General features: G+C 33.5%; 2 protein-coding genes across 2 annotated transcripts; one reads left to right on the forward strand and one right to left on the reverse strand.

The window, feature by feature from the left end:
• Positions 1-2,301: 2,301 nt before the first annotated feature.
• On the reverse strand, positions 2,302-4,714 carry LOC123884015. The gene is made up of 4 exons (XM_045933002.1): positions 4,556-4,714; positions 4,314-4,426; positions 3,023-3,110; positions 2,302-2,657 (listed from the first exon to the last, which is right to left on the reverse strand). Exons 1-3 carry the CDS (start codon positions 4,695-4,697, stop codon positions 3,030-3,032), a joined length of 336 nt encoding a protein of 111 aa, XP_045788958.1. The 5' UTR covers positions 4,698-4,714; the 3' UTR covers positions 2,302-2,657; positions 3,023-3,029.
• Positions 4,715-12,847: 8,133 nt separating this feature from the next.
• Positions 12,848-15,270, forward strand: LOC123887172 (transcription factor KUA1). The gene is made up of 3 exons (XM_045936457.1): positions 12,848-13,362; positions 13,769-13,965; positions 14,798-15,270. Exons 1-3 carry the CDS (start codon positions 13,077-13,079, stop codon positions 15,119-15,121), a joined length of 807 nt encoding a protein of 268 aa, XP_045792413.1. The 5' UTR covers positions 12,848-13,076; the 3' UTR covers positions 15,122-15,270.
• The last annotated feature ends 6,385 nt before the right edge of the window (positions 15,271-21,655 follow it).

Genomic DNA, 21,655 nt, shown 5'->3' on the forward strand with positions numbered 1-21,655 from the left:
TTCTTCTCTCTCACCGCAACAATGGCGGTTTTCTAATACTGAAACCTAAAACGAGAGAAAAAAGCTTATTCAAACATCTTTTCAAAGTAAACAAAAACAAAAGAGGAAACTATCATAAATTCACTCAACGTTTTTTTTAAATTCATTGATAAATGCAATTATCAATTGCAATATTCAGTGACTAGTAGTAGTGAGGAAAAAAATCTTAAATGAAAAATAACAAACATTTTAGTTCGTTTAGGAAGAAAATTAGGGCACAATAATCTCAATATAAAAAAACATACTCAATGGTATCATTAATACAACTGTCGAAAGCCTGTAGTTCTTTTTGCTCAAGAGTTTTTGAAGATTCAAGTTGTTTTCTCATATCCTTATATTTTCTTTCACAGTCACCACACCACCCATCGTTGTAGTTGCAACGAGCTAAGTGCTCCCTCGGAGGGGCGGATCCACCACCCGGCATGCCCTGGCACGTGCCCGGGCTCGGCACCCAATTTTTTTTTTTAGGGTTGTTACTTTAATCTGAAAATTCGAATGTTTGAGTAAGAATTAATAAAATTTAAGTGTATATTCATAATCCTCATGAAATTCTGAGCAAAATGGTATATTTACTTGTCCAATTTGGTGCTAGAATTGAAAAATTCGATTTATGATTTTGGTTGTTTTGGAGGTTGAAGATGATGAACAGTAGATTAAAGGGTTGTTTTAATATATATTTATATATATTAATGAAGCCTTATTTAGACACAAGCGTGCGTACTAGCTCAGTGGCTGAGAGATGCATTGGTCACACAGGGGGCCTGTGTTCAACTCCCAACTTCCTATCATTTTTCAAAACTTTATGTTTATTTTGGTTTTGTTTTCTTTATTTTTTACATATATATTATCAAAATTACCCTTTATTTCATTTAAGTTAATTTTATGTTATTTTCTTTATTAAACATATCTAAAAATCACAAAAAATCTTTATAAAAAATACTAAAAATATCAATTTTGTTTCCCTTTTTATATATGGTAAAAATAGTAAACAAATGTATTATTATTGTTTTTATTTGATTTTAATTTTTTACCTCATGCTTAAGTATAACCCAAAATACCAAAAAAATATTATTCTTTTGTGTTAATCTCAAATATGTAAAATATGTTGTAATTATACTTTCTTTTATATGTAGGATTGTGGGGAATTTATGACTTTTACTTATATAATTATTATGAATCAAATATTTAGATGAAATTCTTAAAATTAATTACTTTTATTATAATTTAAGTATATAAATAATATATATTATTAGTTTAAAACCATCTGATCGATCCGAAAACCTTAAACCAATAAATATTTGTGCATTTGTGGTTAAAATTGTGCCCGGGCTTAACACCATTTCTGGCTCCGCCACTGCTCCCTCCTATCGTTAAAATCGTCTTACAAAAATAATAAAGCTAGCAAGAGAAAGAACTGATAACACTAACATATCTAACAAACATAAGAAATATTTAACAACAAACACCACAATACAAAGCTAAAAAAACAGAAATAGTAACATTTCATTGTGTGTGTGTACACATTTCAGAAAAACTTTAATTAATAGTATATCGTAACATTTCAATAGTATAGCATTGTGTTTGTGTACACACATTGTACTAAAATGTGAATTGTTCATTGTTGCTTGATTCATACATTTGGAGGCACAAGACGAATTCATTAAAGAGGTCCATTGATGGTAAACAAATTTAGTAGAATATCCCAAAGACTAAATTACATGAAATATATCTATAATAAATGTTTTTTCAATATTTTTTTGAAGAGGTATGTTTTTTCAATATATATTACAAAAATCAAACTTTCTTATTAAAAATATGATTTTTTTTTTATGTATCCTAAATTTATTTCTAAACTTTCTCTAGAAAAATATTATTTTTATTTCTAAATTTATTTTAATATCTTTTAAATAAATTGGACTATTCATGAGCACAAAAGCCTTAGAATTTGGTTTAAGCCACCACTAAGTAGGGCTGAAATTGAGTCAAGTCGAACATATCTGAGCTCAACTCAACTAGATAAGAATTGGTTCGACTCAAAACTCGATTTGAGTTCGACAAGAACTCTTTTTTCAATTCGAGTTCGGCTCGTTTAAAGTTCACGAACAGTTCGATTCGACTTGTTAGATTCAGTTCGTTTTCAACTTGAAACTTAAGAGTTCGACACAATTTTTTTTCTAGTTAGAACTCGACTCTATTCGAATTCACAAACAACTTGATTTTGCTCGTTAACTAAAAAGTAAAAAGAAATTTTAGATCCATAGATAAATTAGAACTTACATCAATTTTTAATGAGAAACTGAAGAAACATATTGCACATAATATAGTACAATCTGAAATTCATCAGATTTCATAAGTCAATTTCAATGAGAGCAAGCATATCTGCAACTAAAGCTGAGCTGAATGCAAGAATGAAAATGTTATTTTATACAACATAGCCATCAAGGATGATGGATGAAACCTCGTCCGAAGCTGTTTCTAGCATTTGCAAATGAACAACAAAATCACATTAACTATGTATATGCTCTGATGGTAACAGGTATACCAACAACAACCAAAAAGCATCTGATGGCACATATTGTTGACATATGATATAAGTCGCAGAGCAACCATCCTGAAACCTAAAATGGGAAAAAGGTTATTCAAACATGTCGCTTTTCAATAGAACATGATGATGCATATAATACTTTCAAATGTAACAAAAACCAAGAAGGAAACTGTCATAAATATACTCAGCAATTTTAAAAATTAATTGACAATACTGAGGCAATTATCAATTGGAACATGTAGTGACTAGTAGTGGTGACGGAAAAAATCTTAAGTGAAAAACAAAGAACATTTTAGTGTGTTTGGGAAGAAATCAGGGCACAATCATCTCCCTATGTACTTGAACTGATGTTCAATAAGCTATGGACAATGAACAAACTCACTCATATTGGAATCCAATTGAAATTTGAAAATACAATGAGATTATGTTTCATCATACCTAGCGGTTAGCGCAACTTTTTCACGCGTTTAGAGGGTCGCGCTGGCTCCTTTTTTGATTCCTCTGGAGGTTTTAAGTCAATAAATGGCTGAAACAATTGAAACATAAGTATAATCAACTACAGTGAAGCACTATAATCAATTATTATTGCTACATATTTATATGTTAGTGCTTTAAAGACAAGTCTGAAAATGAGAACGACAAAATACAAAACCATACTATCTCTATGAAGTAATACCCACGAGAAATTCATACACACACATAGTACTGATTAGCTGATAGCAGCACACTCATCTGTGCAAATTTCTTTTAAAAGGCAAGACAAGGGAAAGACCGAACTTGTTAAGTTGTTATATTTGTTAGAATAATACTAAACATACACCATCTCAAGTGAGCTCCATTTTCACCATATGTCATTCCACCACACTTGATAACATTAACATATGGAAAGGTGATGTGTATCAAGCATTACCCTCTTTCTCATACCACTAAAATGGTAACAACTTACAGCCGCAGTTGTCAATCCCGAATAGTGGAGCGAATACTATTTGATATTTTTAAGAATTATTATACAAATTAATGCTGAAAAATCAATAAATTACTCCAAATTCATATGAAGAATTCATAATTAGAAGTAAAGGCCAGAAACATATGTAGAGCACAGTGAAAGGCATATGAATCAATATATTTTTTTTTGAAGAAGCTAAATTAGCCCACCCAAATTAGCGCCAGAGAGAATCGAACCTCAGACCTCAAGAGGAGCACACTCCCAGGTCCCAAGCCAATACCAATGCACCAACCCAAGTAGGTTTATGAATCAATATATTATAAAAGAAAAACAGAGGCAGAGCATATACCCACAACACAACAAACATAGAAACAGGCATATGGGTTATATTTCATTGGAAGGTCATGTGATTCTAGCATTACCATCTTCCTAATACCAACCACTAACAACTTCTTACCGATACCGGGCATTTGAATTGACTTATTTGAGCATATATATCTACTAACATAAACACCCGCCGTGAGAGAGAGAGAGACTATTTGAAAGAGCTTATGAAAACAACTAAATGATATGTAATGTATGTATGTATGTCCATAAGCGGTTTTCATCTTACTTACTTACTTACTTTTATAAGCTCTCTATCTATCTATCTAGGATACATACATACATACATAATTTTTATTATCATAGATAGATAGATAGATTATATATAACTTATAAGCAGTTAGTTAGTTAATTAATTAAGGTGTTTATATAAATAAAAGAGTGGAATTTGAATGTAACCTCTTCCCATTTAGTTTGAAGTTCCAAAAGCTGTTGACAGTATTGAAGGCATTCAGCATGATATGAAGCAGCTAAGTCTTTGATCAATGCTTTTCTTTTGATGATACCAACCACTTCAACAAATAATTAAATAATTCAAAATAAAAATCAATTTGAAGCCCTAAAAATTGAATGTGCGAGAAAGAAAATGAATGGAAAATTGAAAATTGGAATGAAAAGAAATAAAGAAAGAGTAATAATACTTCGACTGGGATCAAATGGTAACGGGGGATCGGAAGGTTGAGGAAGCTTCTGCTCCTCTCTTGTAATTTCTTCCGCCATGGATGAACCTTCTGCAAATTCTATTATTCTATTACCTACCGTTGCAACTTGTAACTTCTTCATAGAGACACATCTTTTGGGCTTATCTATGGCCCAATTTTGATACAATTGAACCCAAAAAATAAAAGTCCACGTTTTTTCCCAGTTTTTCTATTTACACACTCGCATACTACGTTGCAATGGGGTAAAATTGGAAAGTCAGGGGCATGTGTGAGACTTAGGGGGTGCGAAAAGAAGGAATCTTATTTAGGAAGAAAATGAATTCCAAAATGTGTCAGTGTGAAATTGGTTTGGATTTTACGTTTCAAACCAATATTAAGTTTGAAACGTAACTTCTGAACTGAATTTAAGGGGATTTTACATGATAATGCACAACTTTGATCACAACTTTTTAAGTGTCGTAAATTATGTGAATAATACACAGTGATCAAAAGTGGTACTTAAAAAGTAACGGGGTAAAATATTCACACGAAATATTATGAAAAAAAAAAAAAAAAGTAATCAACAAATAGCTATGAATCTTGCTGTGAATCAACAAATATTATGCAATACACCATCTATATAAAATATTCATTGGTATCAATAATTGATAATTGTATGAGTGGATGAATCAAGATCAAGATCCTGATAAACTATTGAAATGATTGGAACATTTTAAGGAGATTTTATAATATGTATATGCCGAATACATGCAATTCCCAATTTTCTCATTTACACAAATGATTATTGCTTAATTTCTGTTGCTAATTTTGACTTGAGGAAATAAGATACCTCTTTGCAAAATTAAAAGGCCATCAAGGATTTAAAAAATGGTGTGACATAGCTATCATAATCCTTGGCATCCACCAAAGTTATAGGATGCAAATGTTGCAAATTTATTGGAGTGGAATTATTTATTTAGAAACAAAGTGCATGTACATTGGACATTTATAGTAAAATTTTCATCAAGCTACACTTGATAATTTAGTGATGTAATATATCTTTTTAGCATAAGTGGGCACATTGTCCCTATATTATTTTTGTGTGTTCTATTTGTTGAGAATAATATGCCTAAATATCTTCTGAAGATCTTAGATTTAAATATTATTTAGATTTATATTTAAAATATGATAATATTAGGTTTTATGATTTATATTTCTATTTAGAATATTTAAGATTTGTTTAGAATTTATTATAGGATTAGTTTTGTTTTAAATATATGATTTGTTTTTATGTAGCTCTATATATAGAGCCATAAACATAATGAATAAAACAAGAACTTTAGTATTCTTCATATAACCCTATATTTGAGGAGAGTTTTCTCCCTAAATTTATATCTCACCAAATTCCGCAATACAAAAACACAAAAAACCATATCAGTGGTATCAGAGCCAAAGTTCATAAGGACCTGTGAAGATGGATTTTTCAAAGGTTGCTCCTCCGATCTTTGATGGAGAAGACTATGATCTTTGGGCGGTGAGAATGGAGGCATTCTTAGATGCTCTAGATCTATCGGAAACTGTGGAGGATGATTACGATGTTTCTTCGTTACCAAAAGATCCCACAGCAGAACAGATGAAAACTCATAAAGAAAGAAAAACCAAGAGGGCAAAGGCAAAGACTTGTTTGTTTGCAAGTATCTCACAAACCGTCTTTATTAAAATCATGACTCTCAAAACACCAAAAGAAATTTGGGATTACCTAAAAGAAGAATATAAAGGAGATGAAAGGATTCGAAGCATGCAAGTTATGAATTTATTGAGAGAGTTCGAGTTGCAAAGAATGAAGGAGGATGAAACAATCAAGACATACGCTGATAAATTATTGGGTATTGCTAATAAGGTACGATTACTAGGCACTCAATTTTCTGATTCCAGAATTGTGGAAAAACTCATTGTAACGGTACCTGAAAGATATGAAGCCTTTATAGCCGCCTTGGAGAACACAAAAGATTTGAGTAAAATCACTCTGCCAGAAGTGTTACATGCATTGCATGCACAAGAACAGATAAGACTTATGAGGGAAGAAAGAACTATAGATGGTATATGTCTAGCAAAAGGTTTTGGAAAGAAATACCAACACAAACCATGTCCTCATTGCAAAAAGGATAATCACTCACCAAAGAATTGTTGGTGGAGGCCTGATGCAAAATGTGAAAAATGTGGTAAATTAGGTCATATGATGAAGGTATGCACATCACAACAACAACAAGGAGATGTTAACATTGCTCATGAACAATATGAAGAAGACCAGGAACTACTACTTGCAATCTCAGGTTTTACAACCAACAAACCGTCAAAAGAATGGCTCATTGACAGTGGTTGCACAAACCATATGACTTATGATCGAGATCTTTTCAAAGAGCTCAATAAAACTTCTATTTCCAAAGTCAGAATTGGGAATGGAGAACAAATTGCAGTAGAAGGCATTGGAACAATTTCAATTAAAACTCATGCAGGTATGAAACAAATTTCCAATGTTTTATATGTTCCTGAAATTAATCAGAATCTTTTAAGTGTTGCTCAGTTGTTGGAGAAAAATTATAAAGTGATATTTGAACATAAAAGTTGTGTGATTAAGGATCAAAACAATAAGGAAGTGATCACATCTCAGATTAAAGGCAAAAGATTTGTTTTAGATTTAATGAAGAATGATCATATTATTGAAGAGAAAAAAGAACTTAAATTCAAAGAAGATCGCGAAGATTCAGGTATTTTGAAGAAATTTCAAGTTAAGGAGGAGAATAAATATGCTTGTGAAAAATCACCTAAAAGTCATAACAAATGCAATGTTTCTACCATGAAGTCCACAAGGCACAAAGATGCTAAAGCTTGCGATAAGAAGAAGAATCAAAACAAGAAGAATAATTTTTCAAGAAGCTCAGATTGGATACGCACAAAAGATATTCAGTCAAGGAGGAGTGTTGAGAATAATATGCCTAAATATCTTCTGAAGATCTTAGATTTAAATATTATTTAGATTTATATTTAAAATATGATAATATTAGGTTTTATGATTTATATTTCTATTTAGAATATTTAAGATTTGTTTAGAATTTATTATAGGATTAGTTTTGTTTTAAATATATGATTTGTTTTTATGTAGCTCTATATATAGAGCCATAAGCATAATGAATAAAACAAGAACTTTAGTATTCTTCATATAACCCTATATTTGAGGAGAGTTTTCTCTCTAAATTTATATCTCACCAAATTCCACAATACAAAAACACAAAAAACCATATCACTATTGTCCCTATAATTTTGTTTCATATAATATGATTCATCATATGGAAGATTAATCTTAATTAATTATGTATCGTTGTTTATATATTTGATTGATTGTGACTAATGAGCTAACACAACCCGTTCTTCACCTTATTTTATTTACATTCTATGTTTTGCTTTGGCTTATGACTAGATGTATATATATAGCTCAATTTGGTTTGATACTATGATTTATGTGTAAACATAAGCTAATTAATTAGTTTATATACAAATTAATGGAATTTTATATTTCGTACCTAACTAGTGGAGTGTAAAAAGCTTTTGGTACTTTGGAAAAACCGTCAATTAAAGTTTGATAAAACAATATTTCTTTTAAAAACTTTGATAAAATAAATGGTGGAAGATGTGAACCCCTACGTAGGATACCAATATTTGCATACATATAAAGTATTTCAATAGAAACTCTTCAAAAAATTAAAATTAGTTGATTTTTTTTTTTGGCGGTAGGAATTGAAGTCGATGATGTGCTTTATAATAGAGCATAACTAGTCATAGTTTTTAAGGATGCAATTCATTGAAATCTCGTTGTCGAGGATCATCCACATTGAATTTAAAAAATAATGGAGTTGTACACCACATTTTAACCCAAAACCTTAAAGTATTAGGTTTATGGCTCATCCCACTTATAAAGTGTTCAATCTTCACTTTTCTAAACAAGATGAGACTTAACTCACATTTGCCACAACATTATGAACATGTTCTCTTTAAAATTTGAATTGTGTTCGAGTAACTCTCCAAAACTCAACCTAGCTAATTTTTTTGTCCCTATAAGATATATCGTTTTTTAAGTTTGGTCCATCTCAATGAAATTTTACTATAATATTTTGTTTCTTTCTTATTTTCTACTTTCAACTTTTATCTGCATCCACCATAAAAATATTCAAGATTATATATGACCAAACTAATTAATCACCGATTCTCAATGGCTTATGTTCTTTCTTTTTTTTATTTTTTTATTACAGGCTTATGTTCTTGTTTGGACTATGAAATTTCTCCAAAACTATGACTATTTATTTTAAGATACAAAATCTCAAAAACAAAGACACTTTAAGTGGAAAGTTCTTTGATAGCCTAATACTTGTATTTTTTATATAGAGATAGTCTCCTCAAAGATATTGAAAGTAGTGATGACTAACTAAACAATAAAAATTGTCATAGAAAATAAAAGTGGGAAAATAAAGCAACAAATATCATATATATATATATATATATATATATATATATATATATATATATATATATATATATATATATATATATATATATACTTCGTAAGAAAAATATAGTATTTATGAGTATCGCATCAATATATAGTAGTACCTTCCCTCACAAGAAGATTCCTTCCCATGACAATGCCAAATGAGTACTCAGTTACATGAACGATTATAGGGTTGTGTAGTTTCTTTGCAAAAGACTAAACAAGCCTCAACTTGACTTTCAATTCAAGTTGTATTAATAAAATTTGGACTGAAATTCTTCGTAAGAAGTTAGCTCAAATATAATAATAGCATTAATTATTAATTAAAATGGTACGTAGGACAAAAGCTATGTGATATGCATTGGTAATTAAGATGCATATGTAATTTTTTTTTTTTTTTTGTAGAAAAAGAGGGCTAAAGCCCAAAACGAAAAGAACTACATAAACGAACGAATATTTCTAGGCATGCAAGCCCCGAAAAAATCATCAAAAAGGAGTCTCGAAACCTCATTGGGAGGATTCTCCATAACATGAATATTAAAAGAGTCTAAGGAGAAGCTAAAATTAGCCAGCCAATCAGCACTTCTATTCCCCTCCCGCCAGGTATGATTGAAATACACCTGCCAGTTCAACTTTAAAAGCTCTTGTATACGACGCACCAAGGTTGGAGGATTGCCATAACTTTCCTTGTGATCATGTATACTAGAGATTTTGAGTCGCTTTCTACTTCCAGATGATGGAAACCCTGACTCCAAGCAAGCTTCATTCCCAAGTACATTCCCCACATTTCAGCGGAAAGAGCATCACAAGTTCCAATTTTTCGCGCATAACCTTTAATCCATCTGCCACCAGAGTTCCGAAAGAGTCCACCACAACCAGCTAGACCCAAAGAATTCTTGAAGGCTCCGTCACAGTTAAACTTAATCCACCCCTCCCGAGGTCTTTTCCATCCAATGAAAATAGTGTCGCATCGACGGGTATTCAGAGGATGTCTGGTGTAATTATCTATATCATCAACCATCTTGAAAATTGTATCAGTCGGACGCTGAAATTCCTCCTCGAATATATTTTTGTTCCTCCACATCCATATGTACCAACACGCTACCATAAAAGTTGTTATCCACTTCTTGTTCTGATTATTGATATTCTTGAAGATCCAATCCCTGCATTCAAGAGAGAAAAAATTAGAGATATTATTAGAAGGTACTAACCTTATCCATGTTTGTGTTGCTATGGGGCAATCCCGCAAAACATGAATAGTGGTTTCATTATCTCTGTCACAAGCAGAGCATGTAGGAGAAGCTCCAACTCCCCATTTGCTCCTACGATAATGATAATTAGTGAGAAGACGTCCATGAGCTGCCATCCACATAAAAGTTTGAATTCGATGAGGGCCTTTCCAGCTCCACAAGGCCTTCCAATCCCCCTCAATGGGTTGAGCTATAGTGTTTAGAGAGTCATAGACACTTTTAACTGTGAAGTCTCTCATACACATTGGCAAATTAACGTAGATATGTTTAATTCGGTCTAGTCCAACACAGAAAGATATCGTTCCTTAAAGTCATTAATTAATCTAGAACGAACTGTATAATATGATACTCCCTCCGGTCCTTTTTATAAGGAACACTTAGGGCAAAAAATTTGGTCATTTTTATAAGAAACTTTGACCAATTTTCAAATGTTTTAAATGTTCAATTTCACTTATACCCTTATTTATTATGAGAGAGAATTTAAAAACAAGTAAGTTAGTTGAATAAAGAGTAATTAAATAAGGGTATACATGGAATAAATTTAAATTTATAAGAGTATTAAATGAAAATAACTATGTTAAATGTGCTTCATTGGTTTGTGTGATTTTTTTCAAAGTGTTTCTTATAAAAAGGACCGGAGGGAGTAATACAATAGAGGCATACCAAAGTAAGTAGGGGGATTAAATCAAGACAACATGATGATGAAGATCATATCATAACCTATCTACAATTATTACCCAAGACAATTTCTAATTAGGATTTTCGTCCCCAAATCCTAACTATCCTATCCTATTATATTAACACATTTATGACACACTATTTAAAATTCACGTATACTATTTTAAAACCCTAAAAATCTAAAATTCACACTTATTATATTGATTTGATCATCAGAATATTTGCAGGTACACTATACCACCCCTTTGTGGAGCTATATATCGTCATCCTCAGTAACTCAATCATCTCTGAATTTAGGTCATTTTGGATGAGTATCTAAATTAATCTTTTTGACATTAATTAGTACATTAATTTATTGAACAGAAATGTCATTATCCCTTTTGCAAAGCCATGTTGTATGGTGCTTTTAACATGATGTGATATGTCCAATTGTAGCTACCTCTCCGGGCCACTTTTCCTTCTCATAAAGGGATTTAATCAAAATGATAATCACTATAATTATGATGGATAATGAATGCTTTAATCTAATTATAATTAGCTGTCTGTATTGATTCATCATTATATCCATTGTTGATTAATTTCATGTCAATCAAATGAAAGTGTTATTCTATATATCAAATTAATGTTTGAATTTGAATAAAGAAAAGTACCCCCCACAAAAGGGTTTAATCTAGCCTTCAAAGAAAGCAAGATTACTTTTGATTCTGACTTTGAAACATTCAAATCTAAAATGGGTGAAAAAAAGAATGTACAAAATTTGATTGTCACGTCCTATTCACGTTTTTTTTAATGTTATTGCTAATAACAACATAGAGATATACATGTACCTTTAGTAATTTCCATGGCAAGTAATGGTGGTTGATGGACACGATTTTCAACGCATACTTCGTTTCCATGATATTTCTATTTTTCTTTCAAGTCATATACATAGATAGACCTAAGACCATATATGATAGATCTACCTCCCAAAGATTGGAAATTCTGACCTTCTTTATCTTTTACATAATAATTCATTGATGTTTCACATTACATTTGGGACCAAAAAAATACAATTTATAGATACATGTATTTATTAGTATAATATTTTTTTGATAAAATATTTATTATTATAATATATACATATGTAAATTTCTTCAAATATTTGACTGGTTGATCTCTGGTAAGGATTAAAATGTTTTTATTCAATTGATTGAGTTCAAATGATCCACAAATTCTATTATTCAAAATTTTAAGTTTGAATTTTAGCAGTCAAATTTTAAGTTTATAATTGATTTCAGCCATTCAATTATAAACTAACAGTTTAGGTTATTTTAGATAAAAAAGACACATTTTTTTTTAAGTTAAATCGTCTAATTTTTTATTGATGGTTTAAATTAAAAATAATGTGAAATTGTGTGTAGTAATTATGTAGTGTAGTCAATCTTGATCCATTTATCTAAACTATATATATATATATATATATAATGTTTTTATTCAATTGATTGAGTTCAAATGATCCACAAATTCTATTATTCAAAATTTTAAAGTTTGAATTTTAGCAGAAATAATCATCAGTCAAATTTTATTTATTATCCAGTCAAATTCTATATTACCATAGAAACAAAGTATTATGTCGTTTCAAAAATATCTCATAATTAATGGTAATTTTTATTAAGAAAAGAAGGATCGAGAAAAATCAATGTGGTGTGTATTAGTATAGTCCATACAAAAGTACCGTACTCACAAATAAGATAAGGTACCTATATCCTTGTGATCTAGTATTTATTTTGCTTATAAAAAAAGTTTTAAAAAATAAAGGAATTAGAAAAAGTATCCACATTTTTTTTATTATATATAATAAAGTATCCACATTGAATAAACTATGTCCAAACAATTAAATAGTGTTGGTGTGCTTCCAATTTTCACAAACTCTACTGCTCAAACCAATCAATCATCATATATATCACCAAACACATAAGTTCTTTTGTGTTGGATTTCTAATTTCTAATTTCTCCCTCTAAGAGACAATAAACACAAGTTTAGTGTTTGTGGTTTGTCTTGGTACAAAAACATGGGTAGAAAGTGCTCACATTGTGGAAACATAGGACATAATTCAAGGACTTGTAATTCTTTAAGAGGAAATAATAGTTTTGTTGGAGTTAGACTTTTTGGTGTTCAACTTGATTTATCATCTTCTTGTGTTTCCATGAAAAAGAGCTTTAGCATGGATTCTTTTCCTACTTCATCTTCTTCTCCTACTTCTTCCTTTTCTTCCTCAAGATTAAACATTGATGATAAAACCTCTATTGGTTATCTTTCAGATGGTCTTATAGTTCGAACACAAGAAAGGAAAAAAGGTAAATATATATATATATATATATATTGTATTAATTAATTGTAGTAATATATAAAAATATTTTTAGTGTTAATTTTATTATTTCTCTTGTCTAATTTTTGTTCCAACACTTATTTTCTTAATTAAATTGTGTTTTGATGGATTAGTTATACGAATTTATTTATGAAACTATAATGTAGTGATTTCGTTTAAATTTAGCCGAAAAAACTCTGATTTTGATAAACTCGATTATTTTGTAAAAAAGTTTTCTATTTTATTTTATTTTTAAATTTGCTAGTATTTAATTTCTTTGTTTTCAATCAATTCTAGCCGGTTCATGTATAATTTTAAATCATTGATTAAATTATCACCCTTAAAAATATTAATATTTAACAAGATTGTGCATATTTTTTTATTTTATTAATTAGGAGTTCCATGGACGGAAGAAGAACACAGAAAATTTCTTGTTGGACTTGAGAAGCTTGGAAAAGGAGATTGGAGAGGTATCTCTAGAAACTATGTGACTACAAGAACACCAACTCAAGTTGCAAGCCATGCTCAAAAGTACTTTATTCGACTTGCAACTTTAAATAAGAAGAAGAGACGTTCTAGCCTCTTTGACATGGTATATATTATATATTTAGTTGATGATTAACTAGCACTCCTTTTTTAATTAATTATTTCAATAATAATTTATAACATATATTTAAAAGTCACACATTGAAAGAAATAAGGTTAGAAAGGGGTTTATAAGTAACAAAAATTCTTACTTTACAAAGTTGATTTTATAAGGAGAGTTACTTTTACCTATTTTTTTTACTACACTTTTACATATTTCTTATAAACCACACATTTTGGTTTGAAAAATACTATTTTTTTCTTGCGTTTGAATGAGTCATTTTGGACAAAATGGTGTTTTTCTTCCATTTGAATGGGTAAATCATGATAGAGTAATTTTTAAGAATTATATAAGTGACTAAGATGAAATTGGAGCCCATAAAAAAATTTATTTGTAACTCACTATCAAGTCACTCGAGTCGTATTTTGGATGCCAAAAATATCATAAGTAAGTGTGTTAAGAGTAAACAATTTTGTATGGAACGGCTAATATTAGTTATTAATTATTAAATTTACATTTTTTTAATCTTTTATCAGGATTTGAATCCCAAGACCTCTAAGGCTCTAACTCATTGCTCAAAAAGTTGTGCTATCCAATTTGGTCTAGAATTTCTTTTTTTTTTAAAAAAATGTCAATTTGACCATTCAAATTTTAAATGTCTGTCAAATTAGTCTTTGTCATAGACTATTTTAACTGACATTTAATATTTTACTTCATTTGTTTTGTATAAAAAAAAGATATTTTTCATTTTTTAAGGATATTTACATTTTATATAATGAAAAAAATAATATGAATCACTCAAATTTAATGATATTGTGGAATATTTATATATGTTTAGGTTGGTAGCGGCAAATCCAAATGTGAAGCTCATGAAAAGGATAATGCAACTTTGTCACTACTAATAACCTCACTTCAACAACAAACCAAATCAACTCATGAGATTGAAGAAGCTGAAGAAACAGAAGATGAAGTTGTGCCTGATTGGTTACATCCTCTAACAAAGTCTTTAAATATGACATTGGTGATACCAAATTCTTCAAATTCAACAACACCTGAGCTTGAGCTAAGTCTTGCAGTAATTCCTAAGTCAAATAAGACCATGGAACAACAAGATAAAACATCTAAGAGTTCATTTCTTAATGGGCCAATTAGTGTGACTTAATTACTTAGAATAAACTATATATATTATATAAAAAAGTTTATATATGAGAGGTGTATCTTAATTTTTTGTTTCATTTATTGTCGACTATATATCAACTCATGCAGAAGAATATGATCTATTGATCATAGAAACATATATATTTTTCTTAATGTTAATGGTAGTCATTTAGGCACTAATCTATGCAATAATTAATCATAATCCATTAATGATGTCTATGCCTCCATAGGTTGTCAATTTGCATCCGGTGAAGCGGATCCCTGCGGGGATTGTCCCGTTCGGAGCTCCGAAAACAAAGATTTTATCCCTGTGGGGATGGGGATGAAGGCAAAAATCCCCCTGCAGGCACTTCGGGGCGGGGATCGGGGACGAAGCATCCGTCTCCGCACGGATTCCCCGAATCCGTCCGTATATACACTATATATTATTATTATTATTATTAATATATATTAAATGTTGATTTTTTTTATAAAAAAAAAATAACCGAGGAGTCATCCAATTTGGGTTGGATATTTACTAATTACCGGTTTTGAGATATTTTGGTTATGAACTTTTGTATGATTATTGATGGATTATTTCGCAAGTGAACGAATTACCACGTAGTAATAAAAATATCGATCCACAGGGATTGTGTGATCAAACTAGTCGAATAGTGCTCATAGACATTATGCAAGAAATACACATAGATTGGGGGTTTGGTTTGAAGGAAGTGTTTGTACGAAAATGTTGAGAAATCAATTGATTAAGAATGAGGTTGGATCGTCGACAATTCCCTAAACAATAGTATTCACATGCAATTCAATTGTATCGTAATGAATCACTCGAATGTTACAACTAGATCAACAATATGGTGAATCGCAATCTCTTGTCAAAATCCACCCTATCCTCTACCGATACTTCTCCAATCTCTTGGATGGAAGCTACCGGTAGCGGAGTATTTGAAAACGCGTTGATCGTATGCTACATTCTATGTTTCAATCTCTCGACCGGAAACACTCAAATGCACAATGAATTCAGTTCTGATTTCAACTCATACTCTCGTACATAATTAAAATCTAAGTTCATTGCAAGATTGATCAGAAATTGTAAAGCATTAAGGATGGAATTTCATTGAATAACATTCATAAGAGAGAGATTCAATACAGATACAATTGATTACATGGAATACAGTAGTTAGTTCCTCATCATGATCCAACCTCAATGGAGGTCTAGCCTCTCATCGTGAAGTAGCTCGATTCTTGCTCCAACTTCAAGGAATCAACTCCCATGATGTTGAATGCTTCCAATCTAGCCACCTTTTTCCTCTGGAACACAGGATCAGTCTTCAAATCGTGCCTGGAATTCCCAAGATCAAGATCAGATTTCCCAAATTTTTCCAACCAGAAAACAGAATTATGCAGAAACTATATATACAGAAGGCAACCACGCCGCGCGCCAGATCTATCGCGCCGCGCGTGGTTGCAAATCCATCAACTACGCCGCGCGTGGTAACAGAATCACGCGGCGCGTGATCAAGTCAGAGAGCAATCTTCATCTTCAACAAAGCTTCACGCCGCGCGTGGTAAGGCATCACGCCGCGCGTGATCAGAGTAAAATTCTTGGCTCCCTGTGAGCTCCATCACGCGGCGCGTGATGGGCTACGCCCCCAGCGTAGTGAAAATCCTCCATTTCCTGCAATTTTTCCTGTTTTCTTGCAAATCAAGTAATCAAGCTTATGGTTAGATTTCTCTTATATTTATTGCTAAAAACCTACTAAAATGCATCTAATGTTGCTAAAATAGGCATGGATTAGAGAGTGTGACGATTCGTCATCACAACCCCAAACTTAAACCTTTCCTTGTCCTCAAGGAAACAACTTTTACCTCAAGCTTCTGTGTCAAGACCTTGGCATTTTCCTTAAATTTACTCGAATCATACATACGTGAGACTCACCTGATGATCAATGATCCACCTGCAAACAATGCTCAATTGCACAACCGTTCTCGCAAGACATTTTCAAGTAGTTCACACTTTCCGACCACGGCTCTATGATTCCATCACACTACTCACATGCACTCTTCAATATGGGTAATTCACTCAAATCAACACATCAATGCAAGTCAACAATAATTTTGCAAGTAGTCTAAGAATTCATTCGGTTCACTTTGTGCACACACATTAGAGGTCTTTTAGGGTTATAACGTGGCTTGGCTAGGGTGGATGGTGACATTTTTGGATAAGTAGTAGAAAAACTTGGAGTTAGATCCCCCTAAGGTCAAAAATTCATAAACCAAAAACCATTTTCTTTTGAACTATAGTGGACTAGAGAACTTTTTTCAAATCATCAAACAAAGTTTTGCAATTCTTTAGAATTCAAGGCTATCACTTCTTTTAGTACTTCTTTTCTATTTTTTTTCACATTCATCTCTTTTTTCATTTTTGCATTTCTTTTCAACATATCTTTCTCTAAAGCCTTGAATCTTTGAAAAATTTTCAATTTTTTTTCAACCAAAAACTTTTTGTAAGTTCTCTAGTACCCTCACCCCAAACTTCATTGTTTGCTAATTCCAAAGAGCAACCCCAAACTTAGTGGTGAGCATTGTGCATCAACCACTAATTAGGTGCCTAACCTCCAAGAAAGTCATTCCTTTTTTTTTTTCATCAAAAATTTCTTAAGGGTTTGTAAAAATAACATATTTTCTTTCAGCTCAAATTGGTTAAGCAAATGATATATATGTAAGGGTGGATAGAAAGGCTCAAAGGTACCAAAACAACATGCCTCGTGTGTGCGACAAAATTACCAATCAAATAAAGAGACGACAAGCAAAATCGAGAGACAATACACGAGTGGATATCACACATAGAAAGGATGAGAAGTGTTTGGCTCAATACCTCACGGTTGGGTCGAATCAAAGAGCCGGTCAAAAAGTGTGCGTTCCCGTCCTTTGCCTCTTGATCACATGAGTGCAACAAGCTATTGCACTGCAAGTTTCACAAATCACACACGGAGAAAATCAAGTAATTGATACTCAAGTAACTAGAAAGAACATGCCAAAATATTGAAACAAACTCTAGAAGTAAAAACCATTCCACCATTAAACAAGAGAAGATTCAAATTCAGAGTACACAAATAAAATATCCAGCCAATATCCAAGCAACATCAAACATTATTACAAACCAACGAAAGTAAAAGACAATTTAAGGAAAGATAGAGTAGTAGAGTAGTAAAGTAGTAAAGCAGCAGCAGCAGAACATCATCACCAACAACGTCAAACCGCGTTATCCGGCTGGCCAGTGAAGTAGTTTGTGAACGGGCTATTCAAATTCAAATTCAGCCCATCCACATCCAACATTTCCCTCTCCATAGCAGCGGCCTCATCCTGCTCAACCCGGCGTCGCCTCTCGATCTCGGCCAACTCAGAAGTTCTCAGACCCGAATTGTACGCTTGTCTGGCCTGAAAAGATGTCAGCTCCCTCGCCTGATGCGCCTCCCAATCAGTATCAACGGGATACAAAGTCCCGAAAGTAGGAGGAGGGAAAGTAGACCGATAAGTCATCGCCTCGGTGTACATGGAAGAGGCGGTATCAAAGTAGAGATTCGGCAGCCCGGAATACTGAGAAATTTCCATTTGATGCAACATTGAAGCAAGCTGATTCATATCATGAGAGTAACGAGGAGGGTCTTGAGCTGGTATATCGGGATACTCATGTACCGGATCCCCCTGTTGATCCGGATGATTACCTTCTTCAAACCGATTAATTTCTTCCTCCTCCCTCAAAGCTTCCTCTCTTGCAACATTCCCCTCACCTCGGGGCACAATCGGACCTCTCTCAAATCTCTTCTCAAAGTATGATAAAGATAGTGGACGGACGGGATGTAAGTCACCTTCTTGCACACACATAGGGACATTGCTTGCTCTACACAAAGCAGCAATTAAGTTGCAATGCCCCAAAGTAAAAGTCGGATTATTATTATTTGCCATCTCATGTAAATCCCTTTGTAACCAAAGACCAAGATCGATATAATGACCATCAGCTAATAATCGAACAGCAGCAACATTATCAATCTGGATTTCAGAGTTATTACCAACCACTCTAACATTCTTAAGCCAAAATTCCCCCCAAGCACGGTGAATAGGGTTAAAACTCGTCAAACTCAACCTAGTAGGTAGGGATGAGGCGGAGTGTGACAGCCATCTAGCTCCAGGCCTACAAACAATCGTCTTTAACTCTTCTCTCACTGCAAGGCCACCATTAGAAATTCGTTCCTTCTCGGATACCAACTCACAAGCACCTCTCACACGACAACCCAATAAAGTATTAATGTGAGCTGCGGAATAGTACACTCTTATTCCCCTAACTGTCGAATAGAACTCCGGAACTGACGACTGGTCCGGCAAATAAGCGTTCGCGAGAAACTCCCTTACCCACATCTGATTTCCAGGATTCACTTCATCTTTAATCATCAATTTATTAAATTTCTCCCATCCCCTAGACTTTATCTCATTCCCTAACTCAGCTACACCATTCAGCAAATCCTCACCAAAACCCTTCTCTTGATTAATAGTAAAGGTTCGAATTTGTGAGTACCTTTTCTCATGAACTGCACTGATGAAGTGGGGATGAACCTGTGGCCGAGTAACATTGCTCCGGCGAGGAGGGGATGCTTGAGCGGACCGAGAAGATTGGCCCTTGCTTGCACTCATCTTTGTTCTTGGTTTCTTTGGAGGCTCTTGTGTTGGATTAGCATCACTCTTCTTCTTTCCCTTTCCAGTTAGCCGTGTCAACATGGTGATAGTAGATAGATTGAAGTGGGTTAATTTGGGAAAGTGGTGAAATGTGATGAAATGAGGGATTTGGAGTGGAATTAGGAGTGGGTGATATGGGTGGTATGTGAATGTGAAGGAAATGGATGATTGAAGGTGATTAGAAGTGAAATTGGAGAGGTTTGAAGAGTGAAAATGGGTTAACAATGGAGTTTTTCGTGTGGGAGACCGTGTGAATTGATGATGAGACGGATGGAGTAGTTGAAAAGATGAAGAAATTCAAATTTTACACGCTTTCCTGTGCAGCCACGCCGCGCGTGACCCCTGCGACGCCGCGCGTAGTACGAACTGTAACGGTCAAGAACTTCTTTCAAACAGGCCACGCCGCGCGTAATCACCATCACGCGGCGCGTCATCACTTAGTCAGAGACTCCATATTTCTCCAGTTTTCACGCCGCGCGTGATGCATCCCCACGCCGCGCGTGATACATTCTAAAACTCCTTCCTCTGTGTTGAAGGATCACGCCGCGCGTGATTGTACTACGCCCCCGGCGTAGTAGAGCTCTGTTGTGCCCTGTTCTGCTTCCTGTCCTTGCTTCTGCTACACACCTACCTACATACTTCAAAAATAAACACACTAAAACATTAGAAACCGTTGGGTTGCCTCCCAACCAGCGCTTGTTTAACGTCCCGATGCTTGACGTTCCATACCCCTAAGGGTTAAGGAAAAGAAGTGCCACCATGTGGCAAGTAGTGTGCATTCCAAGGTAACTTAAGAGCATGTTTAACAATATGATCATAAACCTGGATTTTAAAACATTGTGGGTCTCCATCATCACACTCCATCTTGTCAAAGACATTGAATGTGACCTGCTGATCATCGGTCCTTAGCATGAGCTCGCCCATCTCTACATCGATTAGGGCACGGCTAGTTGCTAAGAAGGGTCTACCAAGGAGCAAGGGCTCCCAATCCCTAGTTTCCTCTATGTCCAAGACCACAAAATCTGCGGGAAACACAAACCCAGCAACTCTAACCAACACATCATGGAGAATACCTTCCGGATGCACAATCGATCTATCCGCCAAAGAGAGACTCATCTTTGTCGGCTTCGCTACCGCTCCCGGTATCTTCTTCATCATTGATAACGGCATCAGATTAATGCTCGCACCCAAATCACACAAAGCCTTTTCAACAGTGAGATTGCCAATAGAACATGGAATTGTAAAGCTCCCCGGATCTTTCTTTTTCTGAGGTAGCTTCCTTTGGATGAGAGCGCTGCACTCTTCCGTCATACTTACCATTTCATCATCTAATGGTTTTCTTTTCTTTGTGAGCAGCTCCTTCAAGAACTTTGCATAACTCGGCATTTGCTCCAATGCCTCAACTAAAGGTATAGCCATCTCAAGCTTGTTCAACACCTTCATGAACTTCTTGAACTCCTTCTCCCGCTCAAGATTCTTAACTTTCTTTCTCCTAGGAAAAGGCATCCTAGCATACGGCGATTCATCAACTCCTCTACCTTTCTCAACCTTCTTACTCTCCTTTTCTTTTATCTCCCTCTGTTTTTCAACTTCTTCTACTTCATCCTCACTAATCTCCACTTCCTTAGACAGATTTTCATTTTCTACTTCTCCCTCATATCTCTCATTTTCAACTACGACCTCTTGCTTATTCTCAACTTCTCCCTCATTGACCTTCTTTTTCAAGGGCTTCTCCACAGCTGGCCTTTCCGGTATCTCTCTACTCCTCAAAGTGATTCCATTGCAAGTTTCATTTTTCGGATTATCATGA

Source organism: Trifolium pratense, linkage group LG5 (genome assembly GCF_020283565.1).
Source record: "Trifolium pratense cultivar HEN17-A07 linkage group LG5, ARS_RC_1.1, whole genome shotgun sequence".
In the NCBI taxonomy this organism is placed as follows: Eukaryota; Viridiplantae; Streptophyta; class Magnoliopsida; order Fabales; family Fabaceae; genus Trifolium; species Trifolium pratense.